The following is a 26792-nucleotide window of genomic DNA, read 5'->3' on the forward strand; positions in this document are numbered from 1 at the left end:
ATACTACTATATTTGAAAGCATAATGAGTATACTATCTTATGACTTTGGTTGTTTTGTCAAATTTTATTTAAAATAAATTTACATACTTGATTTTTATTTTATTTTTTTTTACATTTTCACACATTTTACTTAATTTTTTTATTTGCCTAATTTATTTTATAAAAATATTTTTAGAACCAATAGAAATATTTGATTATTTTACAAAAAATTAATTTGAGCCTTTTTTTACTTTTTGTTATCTATTATATTTAGGTACTTAGGTATAATTATTTATTTGCAATTATGTCGTTTATTTTTTATCTACTATTTGATTTGATTTTAGTTTTGTAAAATATGTTTCTAAAAAAAAAAAATGGATAAACTATGTAATTACTTTAACAAAATGTACAAATTCTCTGTTTTCTTCATCAGTTACTTAGCTGTAAGTATTCTTAAGCATGCATGTTGCTTGTGCTTCATTTTATCATCTTATCTGGTATTTTTACTTTTTTCCCCATGTTTTTGTCCAAACCTTTAAAGTGAGGGATAAAACACGATGCTAATATGTTTTCTTTCCTCTCGATTCCATGCTAGGTGGTTGTCAATGCCCTGATAGGGGCCATTCCCTCCATCATGAACGTCCTGCTGGTTTGTCTAATTTTCTGGCTAATTTTCAGCATTATGGGAGTGAACATGTTTTCTGGAAAATATGGCTACTGCCTAAATGTCACTTCAGAAGAATACTTTTCAGTTGACATAGTTAATAATAAATCAGAATGTTTGGTACTTATAGCCATGAATGAAAGTGCAAGATGGAAAAATGTCAAAGTGAACTTTGACAATGTGGGATTCGGCTACCTTTCATTGCTTCAAGTGGTAAGATATGATTTTTTTCCTTATCTAGTTTAAGCATGGGCTATGTTTCCACTTCCACATTATTCTCTGACTTGTCAGATGGGGCTGAATATGAGTCTGGGGAACATGAATCAGGTTCAGAGAGTGTGACTGTAGCTTAGAGGCATGAATTAGGCTTGGGGGGTGTAAAGAGAAGCTTAAGAGGACATGAATCAGGTTTAGGCCATGTTCACACCTTGCTTTTATTACACGGCAGTGACTTGACATCAAATAATGGCTGAACAACAATGGCCATTGCGTCAGGACAGGTAAGGACAAGACACGACAGTGGGCCCTAGGTCTGAACCCACTCTCTGTCCCTACCTACTTGCCTCAATTGGCCCTAGGCGGCCATGTACAACCACGAAGGCGTTCCCTATACTGAGTATGTGAAACATAGAACAAGACAGATGGACAAACACAATATAGGATAGTCAAACAGGCAGGGTCAAAACCAAACCGGCAGTGCAGTACAAAACAAGTAACAATCGGATAGTCAAAAGTCAAAGCCAGAGGTCAGGTAACACAGTCGAGCAAGCAGAGGGATTTAGGACAGGGATCGCAGGAATAGACAAGGGGGAGCTGGTACCAGGGTATTAACCTAAATAGCGAGCGCTGAGAGACTGGCTCAGCTTTGTTTTATGCAGACCAAGAGCCCGGTCTGGAGGGGCATGAATCAGGCCCAGGGGAGTGGCGAAACAGCTCATGCCCTCTGAGGCTAGTATTCACACCCCAAAAACTCTATATTTTTACAGCGACCACAGGTCCTCCTTAAAACAGAACTTTAATTTAAATCAAGTATATAGTCTTTTTACTTTTTGTATTTTATTTTATAGCCTTATTAGTTATGCCAATATTTGTGTATCAAACTCATTTACAAAATTAGACCCTTATGTCTCTTGTTTTTGCAATGAGTGGACAACGCTCAACCAATCTCACCATTTAGAAGGTGATAAACGTCTCATAAGATTTTAAATGTATTATTTTAGTAAGTACTTCTTTACCGATATTCCTAGATATCTGAATTGATGTTATTCATTTACAGGCAACATTTAAAGGGTGGATGGACATTATGTATGCTGCGGTGGATTCACGGAAGGTGAGTTTTCACTTGAAAGTCAGAATATTAGCATATGTTTTTGGTGTTGTTATGTATAGGCTATGTTCTCACAGTGCAACAACAGGGCAAACAACGTCCATTGTTGCAATACAATGGCCGTTATTAATAAACATGATCAATAATAACGAACGTTATATGTTCTTATTTTTACATTGCGGGAACATAACCTAAGTTCCCACAATGTAAAATAAAGGTAAAATTTTGAGGTAAAAATGCTTCAGTATTTTCACTATAATGCTCTTCATTGAAGTCAATGGGAAATTGGCCAGCAGTGCATACAAACAGAAAAATGTCCGTAATTGATTTCGACCATCCAAATATTGAATATACTTATTATTTACTACCTGTTTTGTAAAATACAGCAGTTTTTCATCTGTTTAAATCATTTTTTAAAATTTTTTTTGAGTTCTATTAAACTAGTTGGTAACTCCTACTCATAAAAATGTTATGGCCATAAGCAGACATGGATTTAGCAGCATGTGCCAACGGTGGCGACACTTCACATTACCACAGGGTAGTCTGCAGTCTACAGTACAGACTACCCTGTATTACTGTATTACTGTATTAAACACTGCTTATGTTCAATGCTCCCTGGCAAATGTGTTAGCGAGGATGCATGTAGTACTGTATGCACTGGTGCTCAAGGTACAGGAAGTCCGGGGATAAACAGAAGTGCCTGTTTCTGTACATACATTTTGTGGCGTGCTATGCCAAAAGTGTAGCTTGCCATGAAAATAACATTGCTTACTGTAGAGGTTTATTTTAGAAAAAGGGTAGCATGAATAAAGATGGCTAACAGTGTTCCTCTGGCTGCTGCATTGTATACTTGTCTTGAGTGTTAACTATAAATCTTCCTATATGTTTAGCTGGAGGAACAACCAAAGTATGAAGACAACTTGTACATGTACCTATACTTTGTTATTTTCATTATCTTCGGATCCTTCTTCACACTCAACCTCTTCATTGGTGTCATCATTGATAACTTTAATCAACAGAAAAAGAAGATAAGTATTTCATGTTGAAGTTTTTATCATCAACATAAATAAAGATAGATAGATAGACAGACAGACAGACAGACAGACAGATAAATAGATAGATAGATAGATAGATAGATAGATATTATGTTTGACCCTTTTCCACAAATTTCTGGAAAAAATTATAGTAAATTTGGTGTAAATTTTTGTAAATCTGCCTCCTACTAAACCCAGTCCTCTTTTCTGTAAAGTGTTAGGAGTAACACACAATTTGAGTTCTTTGTCGGTCAAAATATTGATACAAAGCCCTCAGAGACTCTACCCCAATAGGGCCCAGTCCAATGCCAATCTAGCCTAACATACTTTGGACTTCATTCTGATCCAGTGGCATTCCAGTTATAATTCCCACATCCCATGAACTGAACTATGCTTCTTTCCGGCAAACCAGAGTTGGAATATGTATGAAGAAATTGAAATTGGCATATACATGTTGACATGTTTCCAGTTTTGTTCATTCCCAGATCCTAACAATAATTGCCAGTACTCACATACTCCCAGGACTTATGGTAGCGCAGAATAGTGGGACCTATGGTTGGCCAAACAGGAAATTCAAACAAACCCATAAAATTTCAGACAAAATATGCCAACTCACCATTAGATGTCAGTGACCGATTGGAGAAGTATTTTTGTAGGGAATTGTAGTCTATCAGGATGGTTCAGGTAGAGTACAAAAAACAAACACACACTAGGGTAGTGCTTCTCAAACTTTTTCTACTGGAGCCTCACCCAGCAGACCAAGGCAATGCCTGGGCCTCACCAGACTGACCAAGAGGGTGCCTGGGCCTCACTATCTGTGGTGAAAGTCCATTTAAAAGCTGAAAATAATACTAGGGCTACTTTTCACCTATTTCTCAAGCTCTAGATTCTAATAAAGCAAATAATAATGTTGCTAAAATGGAGATTTTTGCAAACAGCAAAAGGACTGTGCAGATCATAGTAACTTTTGTGCAAACTGCCTCCCCAGCTGGGCCTCACCAACAACTAGTGGGCGCCTCACTGGTGAGACCCGCCTCACTGGTGAGGCCTGCCTCACAGTTTGAGAAGCACTGCACTAGGGCCACAAAGACTGAAGAAAATATATGACAATATCAGGGCCAGAATATTCAATAGGAAGAATTCTGCAATACAGCAGAGAAACTTTCACATAGACAGGGAAAGACACAAGGCAGCCGAGCAGTAACAGAATCAGTATATCTAGCACCCAAGGCTAGTAGCTGGATCCTTAAATAGACTAGGACATTACCTAAACCCGGCACAAAAACACAATTACTCCGGCAAAATCCCACCCTGCTGCCAACACTAAGAGGTAGAGGCAGATGACATGTCAGGACCAGTCAAAAACAATGAACATAGCCCTGTACATAAGGCCTTAACCTAAATGATCATACATGATTGACTCAACAACGTTGGTGAATATGGGCCTGGAAATTATATTCTGATGAGTAGAACATACTACATAGATACAATAGATACAAAAACATTCTTTTGTCATAACCACTGTTGATTTTCTTTCCTATAATTTGGAGGTCAGGATATCTTCATGACAGAGGAACAAAAGAAATATTATAATGCCATGAAAAAGCTAGGATCGAAAAAACCTCAAAAACCTGTCCCAAGGCCTCAGGTGAGACTTGCACCATTGTAATTATAGAACATATAAATCATGTCATTATGGTAAAGTCTCTGAATTTCCATGTACACTGATAATAACAGTACAATTTTTTATTTTTTTTTCCAGAACAAATTTCAAGGTGCAGTTTTTGACTTTGTCTCCATGCAACCGTTCGACATCACCATCATGGTTCTTATCTGCCTAAACATGGTGACAATGATGATCGAAACCGATGACCAAAGTCAAGAAAAGGAGAATAACTTGTACTGGATTAATGCAGTCTTCATTGTGCTTTTTACTGGAGAATGTGTGCTTAAGCTAGTTTCCCTGCGACATTATTACTTCACGATGGGATGGAATATATTTGATTTTGTAGTTGTCATTCTATCTATTGTAGGTAAGTACCTTAACTTTATGCCTTGATACAGTGGTTTGGCACCCTCTCAGAGCCCAAAAAAAATCCCCACTGCTCTTCTCTGAAGTACAGCCCCTCTTGGACAAATGGACACTGCTACGGTTATCACTTCTAAGTCTGACAGCTCTCTTGGGAAACCTGGAAATTGATATGGGCGAGAGAAGCTTAAAACCTCCAACGTTCTATATATTAAAAAATGTATATAAAATATTAAAGGGAAACTATCAGCAGGTTCGTGCAAACCAACCTGCTGACAGCTCTCTGCAGGCACATATGTCATTTTTCTGGCACCGGTCTTCTTTCCTTAGTCAGTCCAGCCCTTTTCAAGTACTTTAATCAAATATGTAAATAAGCGCGTTAGGAGCACTGGGATGTTCCTCAACCCCCCAAAGCACCGTTCGGCCATTCGGTCATGTCTGCCTATGTATATTCAATTATGCATCAGCAGGCCAGTCTTTAGATAGGTGTGATCAAAGGAGAAAGAGGCTGAACAGTGCTCTGGGGGCAGAGGAATGTCCCCAGTATGTGTAAATATATAATTATTTACATATTTCTATCTAATTAAAGTACTCAAAAACTGTGGGACCGACTAAAGAAAGAAGCCCCGGCACCGGAAAAATGTTTGCCCAAACCTGCTGATATACCCTGGTATATAGTTTAGAAGATGTATGCATGGGATCAGGACAGAAATGTTTACTTGAGTTTCAGGGGTCTTTTGGTTTAATAATCGAATTTACATTGAAGTGTACAAAAATCTACTTATGATATGAAAGGAAAAACTGGCTTCATGTTGGCCTAGAAATCCAGATGGTCGTGAGTCAGTTTTAATTTGTCTGAATGGAAGTAGAAAGGATGACAAACTATTGGCTGAATGGATGTAAATACATGTTGAATATGTGTATACATCTTGTGTGAAAGTATTCAGGTCAAAATAAAATACGATTTCACTGACCCACTGCTGGAACTCATCAGTCGTATCAATCTTGAGAATGAAGGTCCTATGTCCACTATTTGAATTAAATTGTGGTCGAGCATGTGCACTGTTGCCCTGGTCTGTCAGAAATAGCTGAATATTCATTATTTCTACTACTCATTGGGCAGTATATAAAGAGTAGAGATGGTGCTCCTCACTGATCATCTATAAGTGCTCATAGGCCTATAGGCAATAAATTAAAAGATACTGTATTTTTTTATATTAGCTCTGAACTATATCTGCACTCATTCTATTTTCTTCTTTTCCTACAGGAATGTTTTTGGCTGATTTAATTGAAAAATATTTTGTGTCACCAACCCTGTTCAGGGTCATAAGACTTGCCAGAATAGGCCGTATTCTACGTCTTATTAAAGGCGCAAAGGGGATTCGTACTTTGCTTTTTGCCTTGATGATGTCACTTCCGGCATTGTTCAACATAGGTTTATTGCTTTTCCTTGTTATGTTCATTTACGCCATCTTTGGAATGTCCAATTTCGCTTACGTCAAGAAAGAAGCTGGAATCGATGATATGTTCAATTTTGAAACTTTTGGCAACAGTATGATTTGCCTATTTATGATCACAACTTCAGCTGGGTGGGACGGTCTGTTGGCACCAATTCTTAACAGTGGAGCACCAGACTGCAACCCGTATGCCGAACATCCAGGGAGTTCTGTCAAAGGTGATTGTGGTAACCCCTCTGTTGGGATCTTCTTCTTTGTAAGTTATATCATCATATCATTTTTAGTTGTAGTCAACATGTACATTGCTGTCATTTTGGAGAATTTTGGTGTTGCTACTGAGGAAAGTGCGGAGCCTCTAGGAGAGGATGACTTTGAGATGTTCTATGAAGTTTGGGAAAAGTTTGATCCGGACGCAACACAATTTATTCAATATAGTAAATTAACTGATTTTGCTGATGCACTGGATCCACCTCTTCGTATACCAAAACCAAACAAAGTTCAGCTTATAGCGATGGATCTTCCCATGGTAAGCGGTGACAGAATTCACTGCCTTGACATCCTTTTCGCCTTCACAAAGCGAGTATTGGGTGAAGGAGATGAAATGGATAACCTCCGAGCTCCAATGGAAGAAAGGTTTATGGCTTCCAATCCTTCCAAAGTCTCTTACGAACCAATTACGTCTACGTTACGTAGAAAACAAGAGGAGCTGTCTGCTATTATCATCCAACGAGCGTTCCGTTGTTACCTTCTGAAGAAATCCATAAAACGTGCTTCCTTTATGTACAGTCAGGACAAGGGCAAAGACGCAGACAGTGTAATAACACGGAAAGACATGTTGAGTGACCGACTCAATGGAAACTCCACCACAGATAAAGTAGACATCACTCCCTCAACAACTTCTCCCCCATCCTATGACAGTGTTACAAAACCAGACAAAGAAAAACACGAAAAAGACAAAATAGAGAAAGAAGACAGGGGGAAAGACGTCAGGGAGCGTAAAAAATAATTTTTATGTGGCAAACTGTTTACAGCCTGTGAACATTCTTTATGTCAGCAGGACTCCTTTCAGAGATTTATGCCAAACTGACAGTTCTTAAAAATTATGTACTTTTGGTCAGTGCCTACAATACGACAGTGACCCCCTGTCAGGATCGGACTACGAATATGCTCAACAACCTTGACTGGAGGTTACTGTTTTAACCACTTCACTGCTATAGAGGCTTGCAAGGTATCGTATGGATGCTTTGCCGGTCCCTGCGGAAGTAAAGGGGTTAATTTCCCAGCTGACACTGCTGAAGAGGATAGTCCAAATGGCTACTCAGACTGTGCGGAATGGGGACCATTTTGTGGGATACAAACCTATTGTTTTTTTTGTGTGTTGAACACTTTAGTAAACTACTTGTATCCACTGTTTGCATTTCAACTGCCATATTTGCCATATGTTTACAAGTTCTATGTTTATGGATTCATCATTTTTTTGAATTCATAGGTTCTCTACAATTATATGCGACTATTTTTGTAAATGGGTTTTATGTTGGGAAGGAGCTGATAATTACCACTTCAAAGGTATAAGGACCAGGTGTTCTTCAATATCTTTCTCTATAACATATATGAAGAAAACTGATTGCATGAAAGCATGCCGGGCTCATAGGTCATGCATGGGAAAAAATATTAAAAAATAGAGATACAAAAAAAAACAAAAAAAAAATCATTATCATGTGACACTTATTGTTGGGGTGCTTAACTGTTCATGCTGTGTCACATAAGAAAAAAAGGTATGTGCCTGTTTTGTCCCTTTCAAAGTCCCACATCAGAGGACAGATGGATTCACTTTTTATGCAACCACCAATCACAGATCAGCAAGGTTTCAGTGCCGGGAGGCATCGGTTATGTATGAAATTACTTACTAATCAGTAGCACAGGTTGACCCCACCCCCCAAAAAATACAGTTTTTAGGCTTTCTCCTGCATTCTTATGATTTTTGGCCATCTTCAGCTTGTCAGCGAGGTTGACATTGTACAAGCCAATGGAAATGCCTATGTTACGGTATGTAAATAGTTCCTTTACTACGTGGTGGATGTTTGAGCAAGAAAATAATAGTTTGGGCACAGTATTTATTGCATCAAATATGTACCACAATATGTGTAGTTTGCAAGCTTTTGGAAACAAAAAAAAAATTATAGAAATATTCTGTACCAATATAAATAGTTTGGACGCTATCACAGGTGCATGTTTGTATTGCCAGGGCTGCTTATATTTTATTTCCCCCTACTGTCCAGCAGTATGTTACGGAAAGCCATATGTCAATGGTTTGATGAGACAAAATTGTTCAAGGAGACCTCATTACTTTATTAACCTCTTTGCTGCTGCTATGCAGTCATGAAATGGTTAAGCAATAGTTTGCAGCTGTTTCCATTCGCTCTTCCTCTTTGTTTTTGTTTAACCGTTTTTTTTTTCTCCGTGGTATTATTTTGTTACTCGTATTTCGTATTTAATCCAGATTTGATTGGATATGTTGCAAACTGCATTAAAGGATACAGAGTTTTTAAAAAAGAAAAATGAAACAAAGAACCTATAAATACTGTAAATATTCATTTAGCTTTATTTTTCAGCATTTTGTACATAAGAGAAGAGATGAAAAAAAAAAAACCTAAAACTTCAGGGGTTAATGTTGTGGTCACTTTTGTTACTTGCCCATGCTTAGCGCTATTAAATTGGAGATCTTTGCAAATAAAAATGACAAAGAGAGTTGTAAATTTGCTATTTTATTATAGTTCCTTTTTCTTTTTTCGGTGCACACGCTGATTATGGCAGCAAAAAAAAAAAAATTGTGTAAAATGTGGGACCACAGCTCGCACAATGGAAACACATGTATATTGATGACGGACATCATGAAGTAGAAAACACCAGGCAAAAATAAAATATATATATATATATATACAGGAACTGTGAGAAAAGCCTGCATCAGGGATTTAACTTTTTCTCCATGCCAGATTTCCTAGAAAAGCTTGACCAGCAAGTTATTTCAGGAAACGCTAGCTGAAAGGGTTAAATAGGTTTCTATTTCCTATTTGTTTACACAAGGCTTAGACAAGTTGTCGCTTTCTGGCAGCTGCGTTACAGTGCAAACATTGGGCCATTTTGTGGGTGGGCCGGCAGTCAAGGATATGTAGGCTACTAATGTACTCAGTACTGCTGACGTCACTGATGATCCTTTTCCATCAGTCTTACATATGGCTGAATGAAGGCCTTCATTGATCTCAGTGGTGGCTTGTAACTGTTGGGAAGCATTTTCATGATCGAGCACACAAAACCATTTTCCTCAGTGATATCTCAAGTGCCTAATGGATTTGTACGCTACATTCTTTGAAATATTGGTTAAAGGAAGTCTCCACCTATGTGGGGATGTCACTATTGGACATCTAAAGGGGGTAAATATGTCATTACAACCATTAGTATTGCTCCAATGCATCTAAAAATGAGACAACTTTATGTAAAAAAAAAGTTGTGCTTCCGTGGTAACAGACTTCCTTTGTAGTTAAATCCGGCAGTCATATTTCTTTCTATCTCTACTCTAATTCTTGCTTATACGCACACTCAGTAAGTCAACACTTAGTAGGAGACAAGAGACAAGAGTATAACAGGATCAGACTACACAGGGTCTGTTTGTAGTCTGTAACCGTGGAAACATGGAAAACTTTGCATACTGGCTGTAGACAGGAAAATTTAAACCAAAACTATTTGCAAAGTAGCTTCATTTTAACTGTAGATCATTTGAGGCAACGCAAAATTAATTGGTTGCAATGGTGGGCACCCCCTTTAAAACTTCCATAACCAATCCTTCTTAATGGTCTGCACTGCTGAGGCCTAAGCCTTTACTGTATTACAAAGTTTCACACCGCTAGTACATTCAATTAAATCATTAATATAGTAAGAGCAATGGCATAGGTATTGCAGACAGTTAAGAGGCCACTGCCAGCATTTTCAATACTCATAGAGATTTCCTTTAAGCCCACAAAATGTTTGCTTTAACGTTTGCACCTTCCAGCATGCTTCATCAGCTAACAGGCTAGTAAGGCATCTTGGGATTGTAGTGAATCAGTCGCTGGTAAGCTACAAGTTGTATAGGCCTGGTTTACATTTCCTTTTTAGAGTCGAAATTACTCATTCTATTGTTGTTCATGCTGCACTGGAATGTTTTAGCCAATATGTGGGATCCACATTCTTCATTTTTTTTTCCAAAGAAACATGAATTTGCTTATGACACCATGTTCAATCTAAGTTCCGTTTTGGACACATGCAGACGTTTAATGTAGAATCCGTTGCTTTCCAGGAATAATGACTTGTAGTGTACTGTGAACTGCATGCAGGAAAATGCTATTACCTAAAATTACAGCTAACTACATTACAAACAAGCCAAAAGAATAAAGATTACATTTTGTATTGTATATTTGTGTTCTGGCTCTTTTTATTATTTCATTTTATTTTATCTTGCATTTCATTGCACTATTATACAGCATTTCATTGCACTATTAGACATGGAGAATTATACAGACTAGGCAGTAGCACTCCAGCTTCATCAATAATTTACTGTGTTTTATTACCCTGTAGATATATAGCAGGCAATGTATTTAAGGGGGGTTGTAGCCTAATGAAGTGATGACATAGCATTAGAATATGTAATCTCTTCATAATTGAGAGCGTCTAATCTTTGGGAGCCCCCCCCCCCCCCATTGTCTTAAGAAGCATTCCGGAATTTATACGCTGGCGCGTATACTCACCAGCGTTGATCAGTGTCCCTCGTCATGGCTTTGTTCCAGTACTGTGGCACCATTCATATCCCGCGCTCATTCACGTTGCCACTCTTCTGACCCCTCTTCTGTCTCCAAGTCGATTGAAGGCCAGAAGTAACACCCTCCCATAGAGAACGCATTGGAGAGCGTGACTTTGGCCTTCAATAAACATGAAGACAGAAGAGTGGTGATGTGAATGGGATTTGAACGGCGCCGCAGGACCAGAACGAAGCTGCACCGAGCTACACCGATCATTGCTGGTGAGTAAACGTGCCAGTGTGCAGCGGGGGGACAAATAAAAAAATTCCAAAATGCTTCTTTAAGAATAAATGGATAAAGATGATCGGTAATAGGCTGTATCCCTGTTTTCCAGGCGGTACTCGGGCTGTCTCCACCTTCCCTACGGAAAGGGGAAGGCATCGGGAATCAAATGACGAAGGTTCGAGTTCGATCGAACCTGAAAATTCTCAATGTTCGATCATCTCTATAAATGGACTGCAGAACTAATTCAGCAGTCTTTAGTCTTTCCATGCACTGTCACCCAGGCCACAAGGAGAACTGCAGTACTTCTACCCTATTTCTCAAGACTATTGGGAGAACCAGAGGTCAGACCCCCACAATCATAAGTGAGAATTGACAAATGGAGGTGTGGGTTCAGTAGGAAGTTATAGCATGCTTCGATAGATTTCTTATGTACAGAGGTATTAGAAAGCATTGCTTCTAGGAGAGGCTATTGCCATAAATACGGCATCTGATGGAGCCTGCACTGGAGTACACGGAAGCCTTACAGCTCTAGACTATAGTCTCCTTGGATTGCTCTGCCATGAATTCTACTGTAAATTATATATTTATATACAGTAGCAGCCTCACTGAAGCACAGCTTAATATTCACGCAGTATATTGCTTGGAGACGTATATTCATTATTCATTGCCGTGTTCTAATTATACAAGCATGTGAAGAACACTGGTTGAAGGGAATCTATTACCAGGAGAGATCTGCTTAAGGGAAGGCATCTGTAAGATGTCTTCATAGAGGTAGAAGGTGGGCACAGCCCTCAGAAAGTCATGATAGAATAGCTAGCCTTTCCTTCAAAAATCTTCTTGGCCAGAGAGAAACATGGTAATGGTTCATTTGACTGGTAACAGGACACCTATTAGGCTAAAAAATAGCAATACCCATCACTTATACTGTCTGAACTCACCAAATGTTCCTGGATTGAGTGATATATGTGATATGGGTCATAGTAGAACTGATATAGATGGCTAAGTCCACCGTGTAGCGACCATGCTGGGATACCACAATGGGGGCTTGCTTCTCCAGATCGGCCTGTATAATAGGGTCTTTAGTGTCGGCACCTTGGTGATCACGTATCTACAACCTATTCTAAAAAAGGTCCATCAAGGGTTAACCTCTTTAATTAAGTATACATTTTTTGTTTTGGTTGGTGCAGTCCCATGTCTCTCAATGGGATTCCCAATGCAAAACCCAACCTGTCTGTCAACAAAGCAGTATAAAACCAGCTACAACAATGTGTTACATTGAATTTGAAAGGCAATAAAAATTGGCCCAATAATACAAGTAGGAACCTCCATACTTTTTTTTTCAGCTTTTTTTAGACCCCAAATATAAATAATTACACGTAGCTATTGGGGGGAGAGTGATAAAGTGTTACATTTTCCTTCAGCCCCACCATAGGGATAAGAAGAAACATTACACCGATCCCATCTAAATTAACCAAGTGTCATTGCAATGCATGGACAGGCTGGGTCCTCCAGAGAGACAGACCTCTCTTGTAGCCTCTTTCTGTTTCAGCAAATTGGTGATGGTCCCAAATGGATGACGCTGGTAGGGACAACTATTTGTAGACTTTTACGGGAAAGCATTTATGATCCTTTAAAACCATCCCATTCCCTCTCTTTCTCTTTTGGCTTTTTTTCTTAGCACATTTATTCATAATAAATGACTTATATAGGACGGTTGTGGTACAGATAACGGTAGGCGGAAATATACAAGATGAGTGCATTATATTGAATTATAGACAGGAGTAAATAGATAATGTACTCACCTCGAGATTTATCGCCACAACAGTCCACAACATTTGCAAAGACATCTGTTATATGTAAAGGAAAAGAAAAGAGATAGACAGCTTGTGTCCTTACTGCACCTCGAAGAAACAGTGAAAAAATATTAGATGTTTTAAAGAGATCTTATTAGAGATGATAAATATGCTTAAAAAAATAACCTAAATCATACTTCTCCCCATGGAGTTTAAAGGGGTAGTGCGGCGGTAAACAATTATTCACAGAATAACACACATTACAAAGTTATACAACTTTGTAATGTATGTTATGTCTGTGAATGGCCCCCTTCCCCGTGTCCCACCCCCCCCACCCGTGTACCCGGAAGTGTGGTGCGCTATACATACCTGTCACGTGCCGACTCGTCTCCGATCTTCAGTCAGCGATGTCGTCTTCAGCCGAATCCGTCCGTCCTGAGTGCCGGCCGCCCTCTGCCGCATCATCGTCTGCTCAGCCGCGATTGGCTGAGCATAACTGTGCTTAGCCAATCGCGGCTGAGCAGCCGATGACACGGCCGCGTCATCAGCTGCTCAGCCGCGATTGGCTAAGCCAAACTGTGCTCACCCAATCGCGGCTGAGCATCTGATGACGCTGAAGAGGGCGGCCGGCACTCAGGACTCTCGGAGGGATTCGGCCCGGCCGTCCGAAGACGACATCGCTGACTGAAGATCGGAGACGAGTCGGCACATGACAGGTATGTATAGCGCACCACACTTCCGGGTACACGGGTGGGGGGGGTGGGATACGGGGAAGGGGGCCATTCACAGACATAACATACATTACAAAGTTGTATAACTTTGTAATGTGTGTTATTCTGTGAATAATTGTTTACCGCCGCACTAGTCCTTTAAAGGGCTTTCCAAAAAACACTGTTGCACCTTTTCTCAGAGTGTATGTGGTATTACAAAGTGGCTCCACTCACTTCAATAGAACTGAGCTGCAATACCTGAGACAAACAAAGGCGTTGTTTTTGGAAGAAGGCAGCTATGCTTTTGAATCCTGGATAACCCCTTAAATTACAGCGATACAATACAGAAATAGCACCAATCTTGTCCTCCGTTTTGTTAAAGTGAATGATACCACACACTACCTGAGGACAGGTGTGGTGCTGTTTTTGAAAGAAAGCATCTATGTTTATTTATAGCCTATTTATTGTTTAAAATGGATCTGTCAGCAGCTTTTTTGCTGACTGTAGTAAAGGGAGTGTACAATAGAGCTTTTTACCCTGTATCAGGAAATATAACTCTTATTTCAATCTGTCGCTCAAGTGCTGAGATATAAACTTAAGAAATTTTATGTAGATTAGGAGAGAAAGCTCATTCAGCCGGGTTGGGAAGTCAGAGTCGTGGAGTCGACTCCGACTTCAGCTGTAATAAAATCTTTTTAATTTTATTGTTGAATTTTCATATGAATTCTATATATGATACTCATCAGTGTATTTTATGTTCTATCAATCTAAGGACCTTATTTATTAAAAAAAAAAAAAAAAAACAGAAAATCACTTTCTCACATACATAGTTAAAATGGGTGAAGCATTTCCACCATTCATCTGTAATAAAGCACTGGCCCTATTAGATAAGGCTGGTCGGAGTAAAGTTGTCAGTCACTTTTTGGCACAGCTGGAAGAGTCCATTTTGTGTGTGTGTGTGTGGGGGGGGGTGAGATCTGTACTGTTCTCTTCCTCGATGCTGGATGAGCTAGTTCTACTTTGCATTAGTTTGTCAAATAACTCCCCTGGTGTCTGATTGGCCATTTATGAAGGCGCTGGAGTCGGAGTTGTTGCCTTATAAAATTCAGGAGTTACAGTTGGAGTCGGAGCTGCGGCTTACCTACTCCACAGCCCTGCTGTTTGGCCAGTGAATCCAAATAGACTGGGTTTTTGGTTGCGAATGTTGCTGGGCTTTTGCAGCCCAGGGAAATGCCTTGCATGCTATATCTCCTAATCTGTATAAAACATCTAAATCTTATATCTCAGTGCTGGAGCGACAGATTGAAATAAGAGTTATATCTTCTGATACAGGGTAAGAAGTCCTATTGTACACTTCCTTTAGTGGTCAGCAAAATGCTGCCGCCAGGTCCGCTTAATCTAAATTAATACTCACAATAGACAAATAATTGTTTCTTATTCAGCTTGTGCAGTGCACACTTGGGGTGGGCAGTAGTCATTTCATTGAGTTCAAAATTACAATAAACTTCAATTATACAGCTGGAGGCAGATGACACATAATCAACAGTGGCCCATGGTAACACCCCTCCCCCCCCCTGTCACAGAACAGGCCCACAGCATACAAGACAATAGGTTGTTATGTGACCAACAGGCTTACAATCCAAGTAAGTGATTCCTTTTTTTTACACTCTTTTATTTATACTTTTCAGGTAATAAAACTTTAAGATATTATAAATAAAAAATTGTTTTATTTAGTAAATGCATAATGAAGAATAGCCATCTATGTACCACTGTGCTCAACATCTGATCTGATTTACAGCTTCCACCAGTGTTTTATGGCGATTATATGTTAGGCCTTGTTGTATATTGCACTCCTCAACAATGAAATTGTACAACCAAGAAGCTCAAACCATAGCATTATACAAATATACATTTAGTGGGAAAAAAGCCAAAATTAAAGTAAAATTTTTTAGCTAAATGAAACCTCATAAATCATATCAGTGCAGTACAAGTCAGTACAGTATGATTGTCCGATGTCTCTTGTTCATGAATGGCCAGTTATCCTCACTTGTTGCAAACTAAGAGGGACAAAATCCCTGAGACTTTGGTTTATCACACTGGCGGGTTGCTATGCATGTAGGCCGAGAAGTTAGCACTAGAGATGAGCGAACCGGGTTCGGGTTCAAGGCCATCCGAACCCGAACGATCGCCATTTGATTAGCTGGGGCTGCTGAACTTGGATAAAGCTCTAAGGTTGTCTGAAAAACATGGATACAGCCAATGACTATATCCATGTTTTCCACATAGCCTTAGGGCTTTATCCAACTTCAGCAGCCACCACTAATCAAATGCCAAAAGTTCGGGTTTGGATGGACTCGAGCATGCTGGAGGTTCGCTCATCTCTAGTTAGTACTGTTTAATATTGTGCATCCCAGTGGTTTGCAGATCATGGCAGAATGGCAATGACAGCAAGAGGTGCACAGGGGCAAACCTGTGTATAGATGGATCTACAGATTAGAAAAATGGCCCATAGTGATCCAATCTGTACTGCAAGTAAAATTGGACATTACATACCAAAACTAGGGCATTAGTGTCTACACAAACCATTGGAAGGCACTTTCACAGTATTGGGCCACAAGCCAGATGTCCACCTACAGGTTTCCACTGATGTAATGCCACTGTTCCCATAAACTATCATGTTGAATAGCAAAACTGCTATGGTGGCTAGAATGAGGGGGGGGGGGGGTATATCATTGGGCCCAATGATAGCAAGAGATTGGTTTGATGACCATGTGTTCAGTGCTATGAAGAAGCCTATACAAGGGAATGGGACACTTGTTCTATTCTTGGGATTATGGTGGCTTAATGTATGATAGCCGGACCCCAGTAACTATTGTTCAGGTATTGAGGTGTTTGGACACCAAGGCTCACAGGAGCGGGGATTCCTATCATAATGGCAGGAATCCCAGCTCTAAACCGTGTTCTTAGACAGTAATTTCCTCTCTCTCCCGGCGGCCGGCGCACTCAGCTGCATAAGGGGCATGCTGGCTGCCTGGAAATGGAGGATGTCACTGTGCAGGAGGAATGAAAGGTGGAATCTGATTGGTTGCTAGGGGCAACTGAGCCAGTTTCACTTTACACCACGTTAGATAAATCTCCCCCGTCATTTGATGGTAAATAATTGCCGTTATTTTAAAACAACGGTTGTAGTTTTGAAAGAACATTACATGACAGCAATCCACTCGATTACAGCATTGTGTGAACATAGCCTTTCTGTGTTTTCAATCCACATCTGGTTTTGGTTGCAAAATACTGAGCAAAAGTACTGAGTGTGACCATAGCCATAGGCTGTATCAATATTTTCCAGGCAATACTCAGGCTGCATCCACCTTCTCCAGGCATTATGATTGGGTGTTCAGTGTTCAGGTTCGCTTTTGGCGAGTTCGCTCAACTCTATTCTCTCTTCTTTACGCTGCCACTAATACTGCACCCGCTTCTTACCCAATTATACCTTAGTCTGCATATAAGGGACAGAAGTCACATTAGGGGTAGAACAAAAAAAAGTATTGAGCCCCAGACCAACTGACAGAATGTATTCATGCCCCCCTCCATAGAATAGACTTTACTCATGGCTGCTTTCTCTCATAGACTCCCCCCATGGCCCTCATCTCTAACATGGACGCCAATCATGGCCTCTCTCATAGGTGCCACTCATGCCCCCCTACTTACGCAGACTTTGCTCATGACCTCCCTCTCACATAGACTTTGCTCATTGCCCTTCCTCTCTCATATAGATTCCGCTGCTTACCCCTCCCCCCCCCATCCATGACAAAAAATGTCTTCTGCGGTCACTCAATTCATTACTTTTTCCTCCTTTTTATGCTGCCCTCATTTACTTCTCCTCCTGCTCAGCCTAATCTGGCTGTAACTGAAAGGACCTTCAATGACATCATCAAAGGTCCTTCAATTCTTAGCCACAAAAAACATTCTATTGCACTTTTAGATTTTTAAAAGATCAGATTAAAAAGATTATTATTTTTACTCTTTTTATTAGATTTTAGTATTATTATTTTAGTGTTATTTTAGTATTATTATTCAGTGAGGTACACAGATACACAGAGATACTTAGCTTTGGCTATGGCTATGTTCGTATATATTCGTAAAACCACGGTCGTTGTACATGCCATTGCTGCCTAGGAATCCCCGCCGGAGCGTATACACATGGTATACACTACGGCCGGGATCCCTAGCGGCGCTGCAAACAACTGACATTCATTGAATAGCGGCCGCAGAAAACCCTGTCAGTGCACACTGTGGCTCGCTCCATAGTGTGCAGTGGTGAGTTCTGATGTGGGCGATTGCGAATGCGACTGCATCAGAACTCTGCATCTGCAAAGATCATCCAACCAGTACTGCAGTACTAGCCAAGGATGATCTTTTCAGAGACCGGCCGTTCTCTTACGTAGTCTGCACATAGCCTATGGCTGAAAAAAACTACTATTAAATATAACCAAGGAATAGGAGTTGACGCAGGGTGAGGGGTAAATTATCGATCTATGTTTCCCACTATTGATCCAGAGGAAGGCAAAAAATCCCATATATCCTGAGCCAATTTGCTAAAAGGGAAAGAATTTTCTATCAACCTTCCAAGCTGCGATTAGACAGGATCAACGTTCAAACAAGACATCTGCACTTTTACTTACTCATCTTTCTTGAAGCCGTGTACATGTAAAAAAAAACAAAAAAACTTAAGGTTGGATCTGGTGACAGACAAGGCATGATATCCTGGAATACACGAAGATGCCCATCCTATACTTCCATGTTCTGCTTACCAGACCCCATTACTTAGTGAAAAATCATTGCTGCATTTTTACTAGTCCACCTTGTCTAAGACAAAGGAAGAATATTGCTAATTCAGGAGTATTTAGTTGAGTGCTTTATTGTACTTTCTTTGACCTGAATGTTGTACCCTGGGGAGCGGAGTTAAGGCAAGCGTCTAGTCATTAATGTAATCCATTTAGCTACTCTGAACTATTGAAAGGCAGTAAATGATTTATTACAACAAAAACATGGAGAGTCCGACAGCAATCTGAAGCCTAAAATCCATACTGTGTATTTAATATTTTCTATTGTTGATGTAGTATTATACATTTTTTGTCATTTTTTTGTTTACAGCAGCATGCATGATATAAAGGAAAGCTCCACCTCCGACTAGCACCGCCTGTAGAGTCAGCATATTTCTAATCCGTCTTCATTACCTTTTATGTTGTTTTTACCCAATTTTCAGTTTGTTCTAAATATTTTGCTTGGAAACCATAAACAAACTGCATAGATGCTGTTTACAGATCTTATTATAGCTTTATACTTGTTCTTGAATGAATCTCCTGGGCATCTGGGCTCATTACCTGATACTTATTTATCTGAATAGCTACGGGCTCTTTCATATTGCCGCTTTACTTCTCTGGGTATGAAGTCATAATAGGGAAGCCATAAAAATCTACTGTTGTTTTTTTTCTTAAACAAAATTTTAATTTTAGAATTAAAAAACAAAAAACATGCTTTATCTGACACCATTCTAGAGAGCTATACAAAGACACCATACAATCTATGGGCATTAAAGCAACAGTTTCAGGAAATCCCTTTAAGCCCTTATATATTGTTGTTTCGTTATGGTGATTCCTTGGGGTCAGTGTAACCTCTCCAAAAGACCATCTCCTTGTGAAGACCAGATTTTCTGTGATTTTCAAATCTACATTAAATTATGCATATTAGTCATCGGCCATCTTCTTTGAGAAGACCACCCCATTAGAAGACCTTAAGGCCCTACAGCCCATAGAGGATAGCGGCGGTCTGCTGCCACCGCTCCTATTCCATGGAGCGACGGCGGCAGCAGGTCTCTGCCATATCAGTCGCTTGTTTTTCAACATGTTTGAAAAACAAGCGACGCAACGAGCAGCTGACATGAATGATGTCGGCTGATCATTGCCCTCTATTCCACAGGAAGATTATCGACCGTAACGGCTGATAATCGTTCCTTGGAATAGGGCCTTTATTAGAATGTAATTTTGGGTGGTTGCAATGGTAAAAGGATATACATAAAAATAGGAATACGAAAAGGAATTCATGCTTCACGCCACTCTTTCAGGTCTCCCCGCCTTAGTATAAAAATAATAAAATAGACTCTAAGAACAGGAACCCGCTATGATTTCTGTTTCTGCCCATTTTCCACTACGTATATCCCTGCCCACATGGGGGTGGGGCTACAACCCTGAGTGCACCAATCCCCCCCAGCCAGCCCCCTTTGCTGATATTCCTTAGAAGGGGCGGGGCCAGCCCAGAACACATCAGTGCACTGGGTGCGGTAGTCCCATTCCCAGTGCACCAAAATGCCTAATTAGTATATAGATTAAAATGTTCATATCATAAGTCAGTCTGTATGTTATCCTTATATCTGCAAGACTTTCTTCCCACACCTCCAAAGCATACTGGTATATATGCAACTGTGTCTTAGGGGTTATTAAAGGGCAACTCCAACAACAACAAAAAATCTTTCAAATCAACTGTCAAAAGTGGCAGAAATTTATAATTTACTTCTATTAAAACATCTCAAATCTTCCAGTACTTATCGTAGATTTAGATATAGATATAGATATGCAGGGCATGCAGCAGGTGATAAGTACCGGAAAGACTTGAGATTTTTTAATAGAAGTAAATTACTTATCTCTGGCACTTTCTGACACCAGTTGATTTCAAAGAATTTGTTTTGCTTGAGTTGCCCTTTAATTGTGAGCACTTTTGGGGACAAGGACTGATGAAGATGGTAACAATCTATGTACAACTCCATGGAATATGCTGATGCTATATAAACAGCAATAAGTGAATGCGTTAATTACAGTCTATTATGTTTTGATATGGAGGGGTGTGCAATGACGGGGCCATCTGTATTTGAATGGTGGTAAGGAAACTGTGGATGCTGCTTGTCACAATGGCCTACCTATGGTAGGTGGCTGAAACAACCATCCAGTATCTCTCAGTCCAGTGATGCCCCCTGTATGCATAATAGAGACTAGGTCTAACAGTCAACACTGTCTACACTGCCCATAAGTAGCCTCTGGGAGCTTTTTTATTTATTGATTAGGAAGTAAGAGAAGCATCTTAAGCCCCCTTGTGGCAAGACCCAATATCTAATCAGATCATGCTTATTATTTCCACTTTTGCCAAAGACATGGCGGCTTGCCACATTTTGCAGCAATCTGACATTTCTTTACGGCAGCATTATTATTTTTTTGTCAGTGAGCGCATTATATATTTTGATAATAAAAATCCCTAATATTGTACTGAACTAAACTATAATGAATGTTAATGAGCTTCACAATAAAAATGCTGCTATTAAATTGGCCAAGTCCTAATGTACATTGTGATATTGATTGAGATGATTCTGTTGGGTGAGAAAGTGATTTTCTGTTTGGCTGCAGCGCCGGGTAGAGGTGAAAGAAACCTCCTGACGCAGTCATTCTGCAGAACTGGAATACATAATGATTGCTGTGTCAAGCGTCTGCGCTTCTGTCGGTTGCAGTGGGGGATGGGAGAGTTTACACAGTCTCATATACAAGAATGAAGACACCTTCAGCTTGTTACCCCCCCCCCCCCCTCCCCCCCCCCATCTCTTACTGTTTCCTGCAAGTGTATATACTCTACAGTGAGAATAGTCAGGCATTGGCGCACTGATACATCAATCCATAGGGGAAAGTGGATTGTTGTGCATCTGCCCAGCTACAGCATGTTCCTGCCTCCGTGATGGAGAGAGAATCTCTCGCAGAAACCACACGCTCTTCTCAGTGCACTCTGATGGATGCGGTAAAAGGCAGATCATTTATGATTTATGAAGCGCTCCACCTCGGAGCACACTGTACATTCTGCTACAGTCAGGGAGGTGAGTTCTCCTTTATAGATAGAGGCAGCCCATTAAATACTAATCCTACTACCGGTACTGCCACATGGGAGAGAAATGCAGGAGGGTCCACAACAAATTATGCAGATTTATTGTGGGATACAACATGGATATACACTTCTTAAAGCAGTGGTCCTCAATTCCAGGTCATGTTTTAAAGACTTCCTTAGTATTTTACAGATGACATAATTATACTCATCAGGTATTATCACAGGTGATTTATGCATCAGGTATTATCACAGGTGATATCATTATACTTGGTGCATCAGGTATTATCACAGGTGATACAATTATACCCAGTGCATCAGGTATTATCACAGGTGACAGAATTATATCCAGTGCATCAGGTATTATCACAGGTGAAATAATAATACCCGGTGCATCAGGTATTATCACAGGTGATATAATAATACTCAGTGCATCAGGTATTATCACAGGTGAAATAATTATACCCATGCATCAGGTATTATCACAGGTGATATAATTATACCCAGTGCATCAGGTACTATCACAGGTGACATAATTATACCCAGTGGATCAGGTACTATCACAGGTGAAATTATTATACCCAGTGAATCAGGTATTTTCACAGATGATAGAATTATATTTAGTGCATCAGGTATTATCACAGGTGAAATAATAATACCCGGTGCATCAGGTATTATCACAGGTGATATAATAATACTCAGCGCATCAGGTATTATCACAGGTGAAATAATTATACCCATGCATCAGGTATTATCACAGGTGATATAATTATACTCAGTGCATCAGGTATTATCACAGGTGAAATAATTATACCCATGCATCAGGTATTATCACAGGTGATATAATTATACCCAGTGCATCAGGTACTATCACAGGTGACATAATTATACTCAGTGGATCAGGTACTATCACAGGTGAAATTATTATACCCAGTGAATCAGGTATTATCGCAGATGATAGAATTATATTTAGTGCATCAGGTATTATCACAGGTGAAATAATAATAATACCCGGTGCATCAGGTATTATCACAGGTGATATAATAATACTCAGTGCATCAAGTATTATCACAGGTGAAATAATTATACCCATGCATCAGGTATTATCACAGGTGATATAATTATACCCAGTGCATCAGGTACTATCACAGGTGAAATAATAATACCCGGTGCATCAGGTATTATCACAGGTAATATAATAATACTCAGTGCATCAGGTATTATCACAGGTGAAATAATTATACCCATGCATCAGGTATTATCACAGGTGATATAATTATACTCAGTGCATCAGGTATTATCACAGGTGAAATAATTATACCCATGCATCAGGTATTATCACAGGTGATATAATTATACCCAGTGCATCAGGTACTATCACAGGTGACATAATTATACTCAGTGGATCAGGTACTATCACAGGTGAAATTATTATACCCAGTGAATCAGGTATTATCGCAGATGATAGAATTATATTTAGTGCATCAGGTATTATCACAGGTGAAATAATAATACCCGATGCATCAGGTATTATCACAGGTGATATAATAATACTCAGTGCATCAGGTATTATCACAGGTGAAATAATTATACCCATGCATCAGGTATTATCACAGGTGATATAATTATACCCGGTGCATCACGTACTATCACAGGTGACATAATTATACCCAGTGGATCAGGTACTATCACAGGTGAAATTATTATACCCAGTGAATCAGGTATTATCACAGATGATAGAATTATATTTAGTGCATCAGGTATTATCACAGGTGATATAATTATACCTGATGCATCAGATATTATCACAGGTGATAGAATTATACCCGGTGCATCTGGTATTATCACAGGTGATATAATTATACCTGGTGCATCAGGTATTATCACAGGTGATAGAATTATACCCAGTGCCTCAGGTATTATCACAGATGATAGAATTATACCCAGTGCATCAGGTATTATCAAAGGTGATATAATTATACCCGGTGCATCAGGTATTATCACAGGTGACAGAATTATACCCAGATCATCAGGTATTATCACGGGTAATATAATTATACATGCCCTCAACATACAATGTTAATTGGTTCTGAGAGGACCATTGTATTTTGAGTCTGGTATCAACTTACGTTGGTCTAGAAAGGAACATTGTATGTTAAAAATATTGTTACCCTGAGGCCATTGTAAGTTTAGGCACCACTGTACTATAGCATGCTGCCCATTTTCCACCAAGATGGGAAGTTCACAGCATACAGCATATGGTATCTGCTGATGTGAAAGTGCCACCCAAATGAAGTCCAAGAAGAGTTGATGAGATTTTTCAGCTTCCAGCACCTCAGAGGCTCAGGAACACCTCTTTGACACTTGGCACCTGAGAATAACATATTTTTCAATATTATGGAGGCTCAGATATATGAAAGGTACCATGTGCCTCTTAGCCCTAATAGCTATCTAACAGTGTCAGCAGTTTGGAACCTGACTTGCAGCTGCCAGACCTGTCTGTCTCAAGTTTAAATTGAAACGTTATTCCTGGAGCTTAGATTAAGGGTAGCCTGACACGTACCAGATTTGCAGCGGACCTGAGTGTGCTCAAGGGTCGTTCATCTCTAGTGACTATTCTAAAGATCTAATTTATTTGCCGGACTTTGTACAACAACAGACCCTCTAAAAAGTATATAAAAATAGATGTAAACATAGCCTTAGGGCCATAATAGCCAGATATTTAGGAGCTGATATTTAGAAGTGAGCGAGCGAGCGCCAACCAGTCAAGTCAGCTCTCGCTTGCTTCTCATCCCTGGTTGCTGTGTGTGCTATGACATGCACAAACATCGAGTGCGGGGGGAGGCGGTGAGCTGCCGGAGGGGCAGCCTGGATGATCTTTAGATCAACCAGGTGGCCCATAGAAGAAAGTGGTGGTCTGCTAAAATCGCTATTGTCATCAGGATTTTAGGTCATGTTTTAAATCAACGTTAAGCTGGCATTGTGCAAGTCGGCTGATTGTTGATTTAAAACATGGCCCATTACATGAAACGATTATCGGCCAGTAGTCGGCCAAGTACACTTTGTGTAATAATACCCTTAGTATGATTTAAATTTAGTCAATTTTAAGTTCTAATGCCAAGTATTGTGATGGCTGGTTTATGTGGTACAACTTGATAACACATACTTATGGGTATGGTCTAGAGATGAGCGAACCTGGAGCATGCTCGAGTCCATCCGAACCCAAACTTTCGGCATTTGATTAGCGGTGGCTGCTGAACTTGGATAAAGCCCTAAGGCTATCTGGAAAACATGGATATAGTCATTGGCTGTATACATGTTTTTCAGACAACCTTAGAGCTTTATCCAAGTTCAGCAGCCCCAGCTAATCAAATACCGAACGTTCGGGTTCGGAGGGACTCGAACCCGAACCCGGTTCGCTCATCTCTAGTATGGTCATATGTGATCTTGGAATGATGAGTATCGGGAAGAAGAGCCCAATAATCAGAAGTTATGAGCTTTTTATTGGTCATTTAACCCTACACACAAGATGCAATATTACATTATAGCTGCCTCTCGGGAATGGACTCACTTAGAGAAAGCATCAGGCCATTTACAAATGCTTTGTAGTTTCCACTCTACGAGACGGTAAAAAAGTATTTATCCAATTATCGGTTCTGTACATACGTTCCCTTTTCTTTGTCTGAAATAGCTCTCAGTTGTTCTCCTGCTCGCTGGGCTCCATGCTGTGATGTGTAATTGAGACACAGTATGGCGTCTACAGTACAGGATATCAGGGTTTCTGTATCAGCAAGTCATTTATATAACATTGTAGTAAAAGTCAACATAAAGCAGGGCGTAAACTGAAGATTTACAGGCCCTATTAGTAAGTTTATTAAAAAGGTACTACGGTTATTACATAATATTACATTCACAGGTGAAACAGTGAACATATGAAGTCACAATGAACAAATGAAAATCAACTAAAATCCGGCTTAAAGGGGAACTCTCATTAAAAATTTTTTACTCTTGTTCAATCCCCACCCATAATCTAATCTTGTTTGTAATGGGCCATTTGTCTGCAGCACATCCTGACTCACACCCTGAAGCTGCTGAAAATCCTCACTTCCTTGTTCACTCTGTCTCTCCTCCTCTGTCCTCCCTTCTGAGGTCACATGATCTCTCTGTCTTTTCTGCTACCAGGCAAGCTGTAACACCTCATCTGTAACCCCACCTACCACTGATATCGCACCAATCAGTGATCACCTAGCCAAGGGAAGGGGAAACAACAGCCTTTCCTGAGCAGTATAGAGGAAAGAAGACACTGATGTTTCATCTTTCTCTAATGTATCATGTAGATGAATAAGACAGAAGGATACATGGATACTGTGTTCACTATGCAAAGCAGAAGCAGACTGAGCCAGTGGTGGGCTGATACTACAAGACAGGGGCGGGTACCCTATAGTTGGTTATGAAGTGCAATGCATGATGGGAGATGGGTTTCTCGGGATGGTGCCATGATATAAAACTGAGATCATTTGTAAAAGTTTGAATATGGGGCTAGGAGCAGAGTAGACAAGTGGCAAGGTGTCAAACAGTCGGTGGGGGTCAGTGAGTGCACCTATGTGCTTTTTGTGCATTTTATTTTTTAAAAGGATCACTAAAGTCCCCTTCAAAGGGGTATTCAAAACAATTCCAACTAATGAAATGCTTACTTTTCTATAAAGAATTATTTATTATCTCTTTTAACATTAGAGCCCCTTTAAGAAGTGGGAAACTGTGCCTAGTACTGGCATGTGCATTGGTCTTTAAACACATCATATATGATTACTTCAACCCATTCAAC

General features: G+C 39.8%; 1 protein-coding gene across 8 annotated transcripts in view; it reads left to right on the forward strand.

Moving 5' to 3' along the window:
- The window catches only part of LOC138800825 (sodium channel protein type 2 subunit alpha-like), a 118768-nt gene extending 109564 nt beyond the window's left edge, over positions 1–9204 (forward strand). For 5 of the 8 annotated variants that reach the window (XM_069982878.1, XM_069982880.1, XM_069982882.1 and 2 more), the window contains 6 exons: positions 575–856; positions 1920–1973; positions 2861–2996; positions 4546–4652; positions 4767–5037; positions 6301–9204. In XM_069982878.1, the coding sequence (XP_069838979.1) occupies positions 575–856; positions 1920–1973; positions 2861–2996; positions 4546–4652; positions 4767–5037; positions 6301–7496 (2046 nt within the window). In that variant the 3' untranslated portion in view covers positions 7497–9204. Of the gene's footprint in view, positions 1–574; positions 857–1919; positions 1974–2860; positions 3003–4545; positions 4653–4766; positions 5038–6300 lie in introns of all 8 variants that reach the window. The other 3 variants (XM_069982877.1, XM_069982881.1, XM_069982879.1) reach the window with 2 other exon arrangements.
- Positions 9205–26792: the final 17588 nt, after the last annotated feature.

Source organism: Dendropsophus ebraccatus, chromosome 9 (assembly GCF_027789765.1).
Source record: "Dendropsophus ebraccatus isolate aDenEbr1 chromosome 9, aDenEbr1.pat, whole genome shotgun sequence".
Lineage (NCBI taxonomy): Eukaryota > Metazoa > Chordata > Amphibia > Anura > Hylidae > Dendropsophus > Dendropsophus ebraccatus.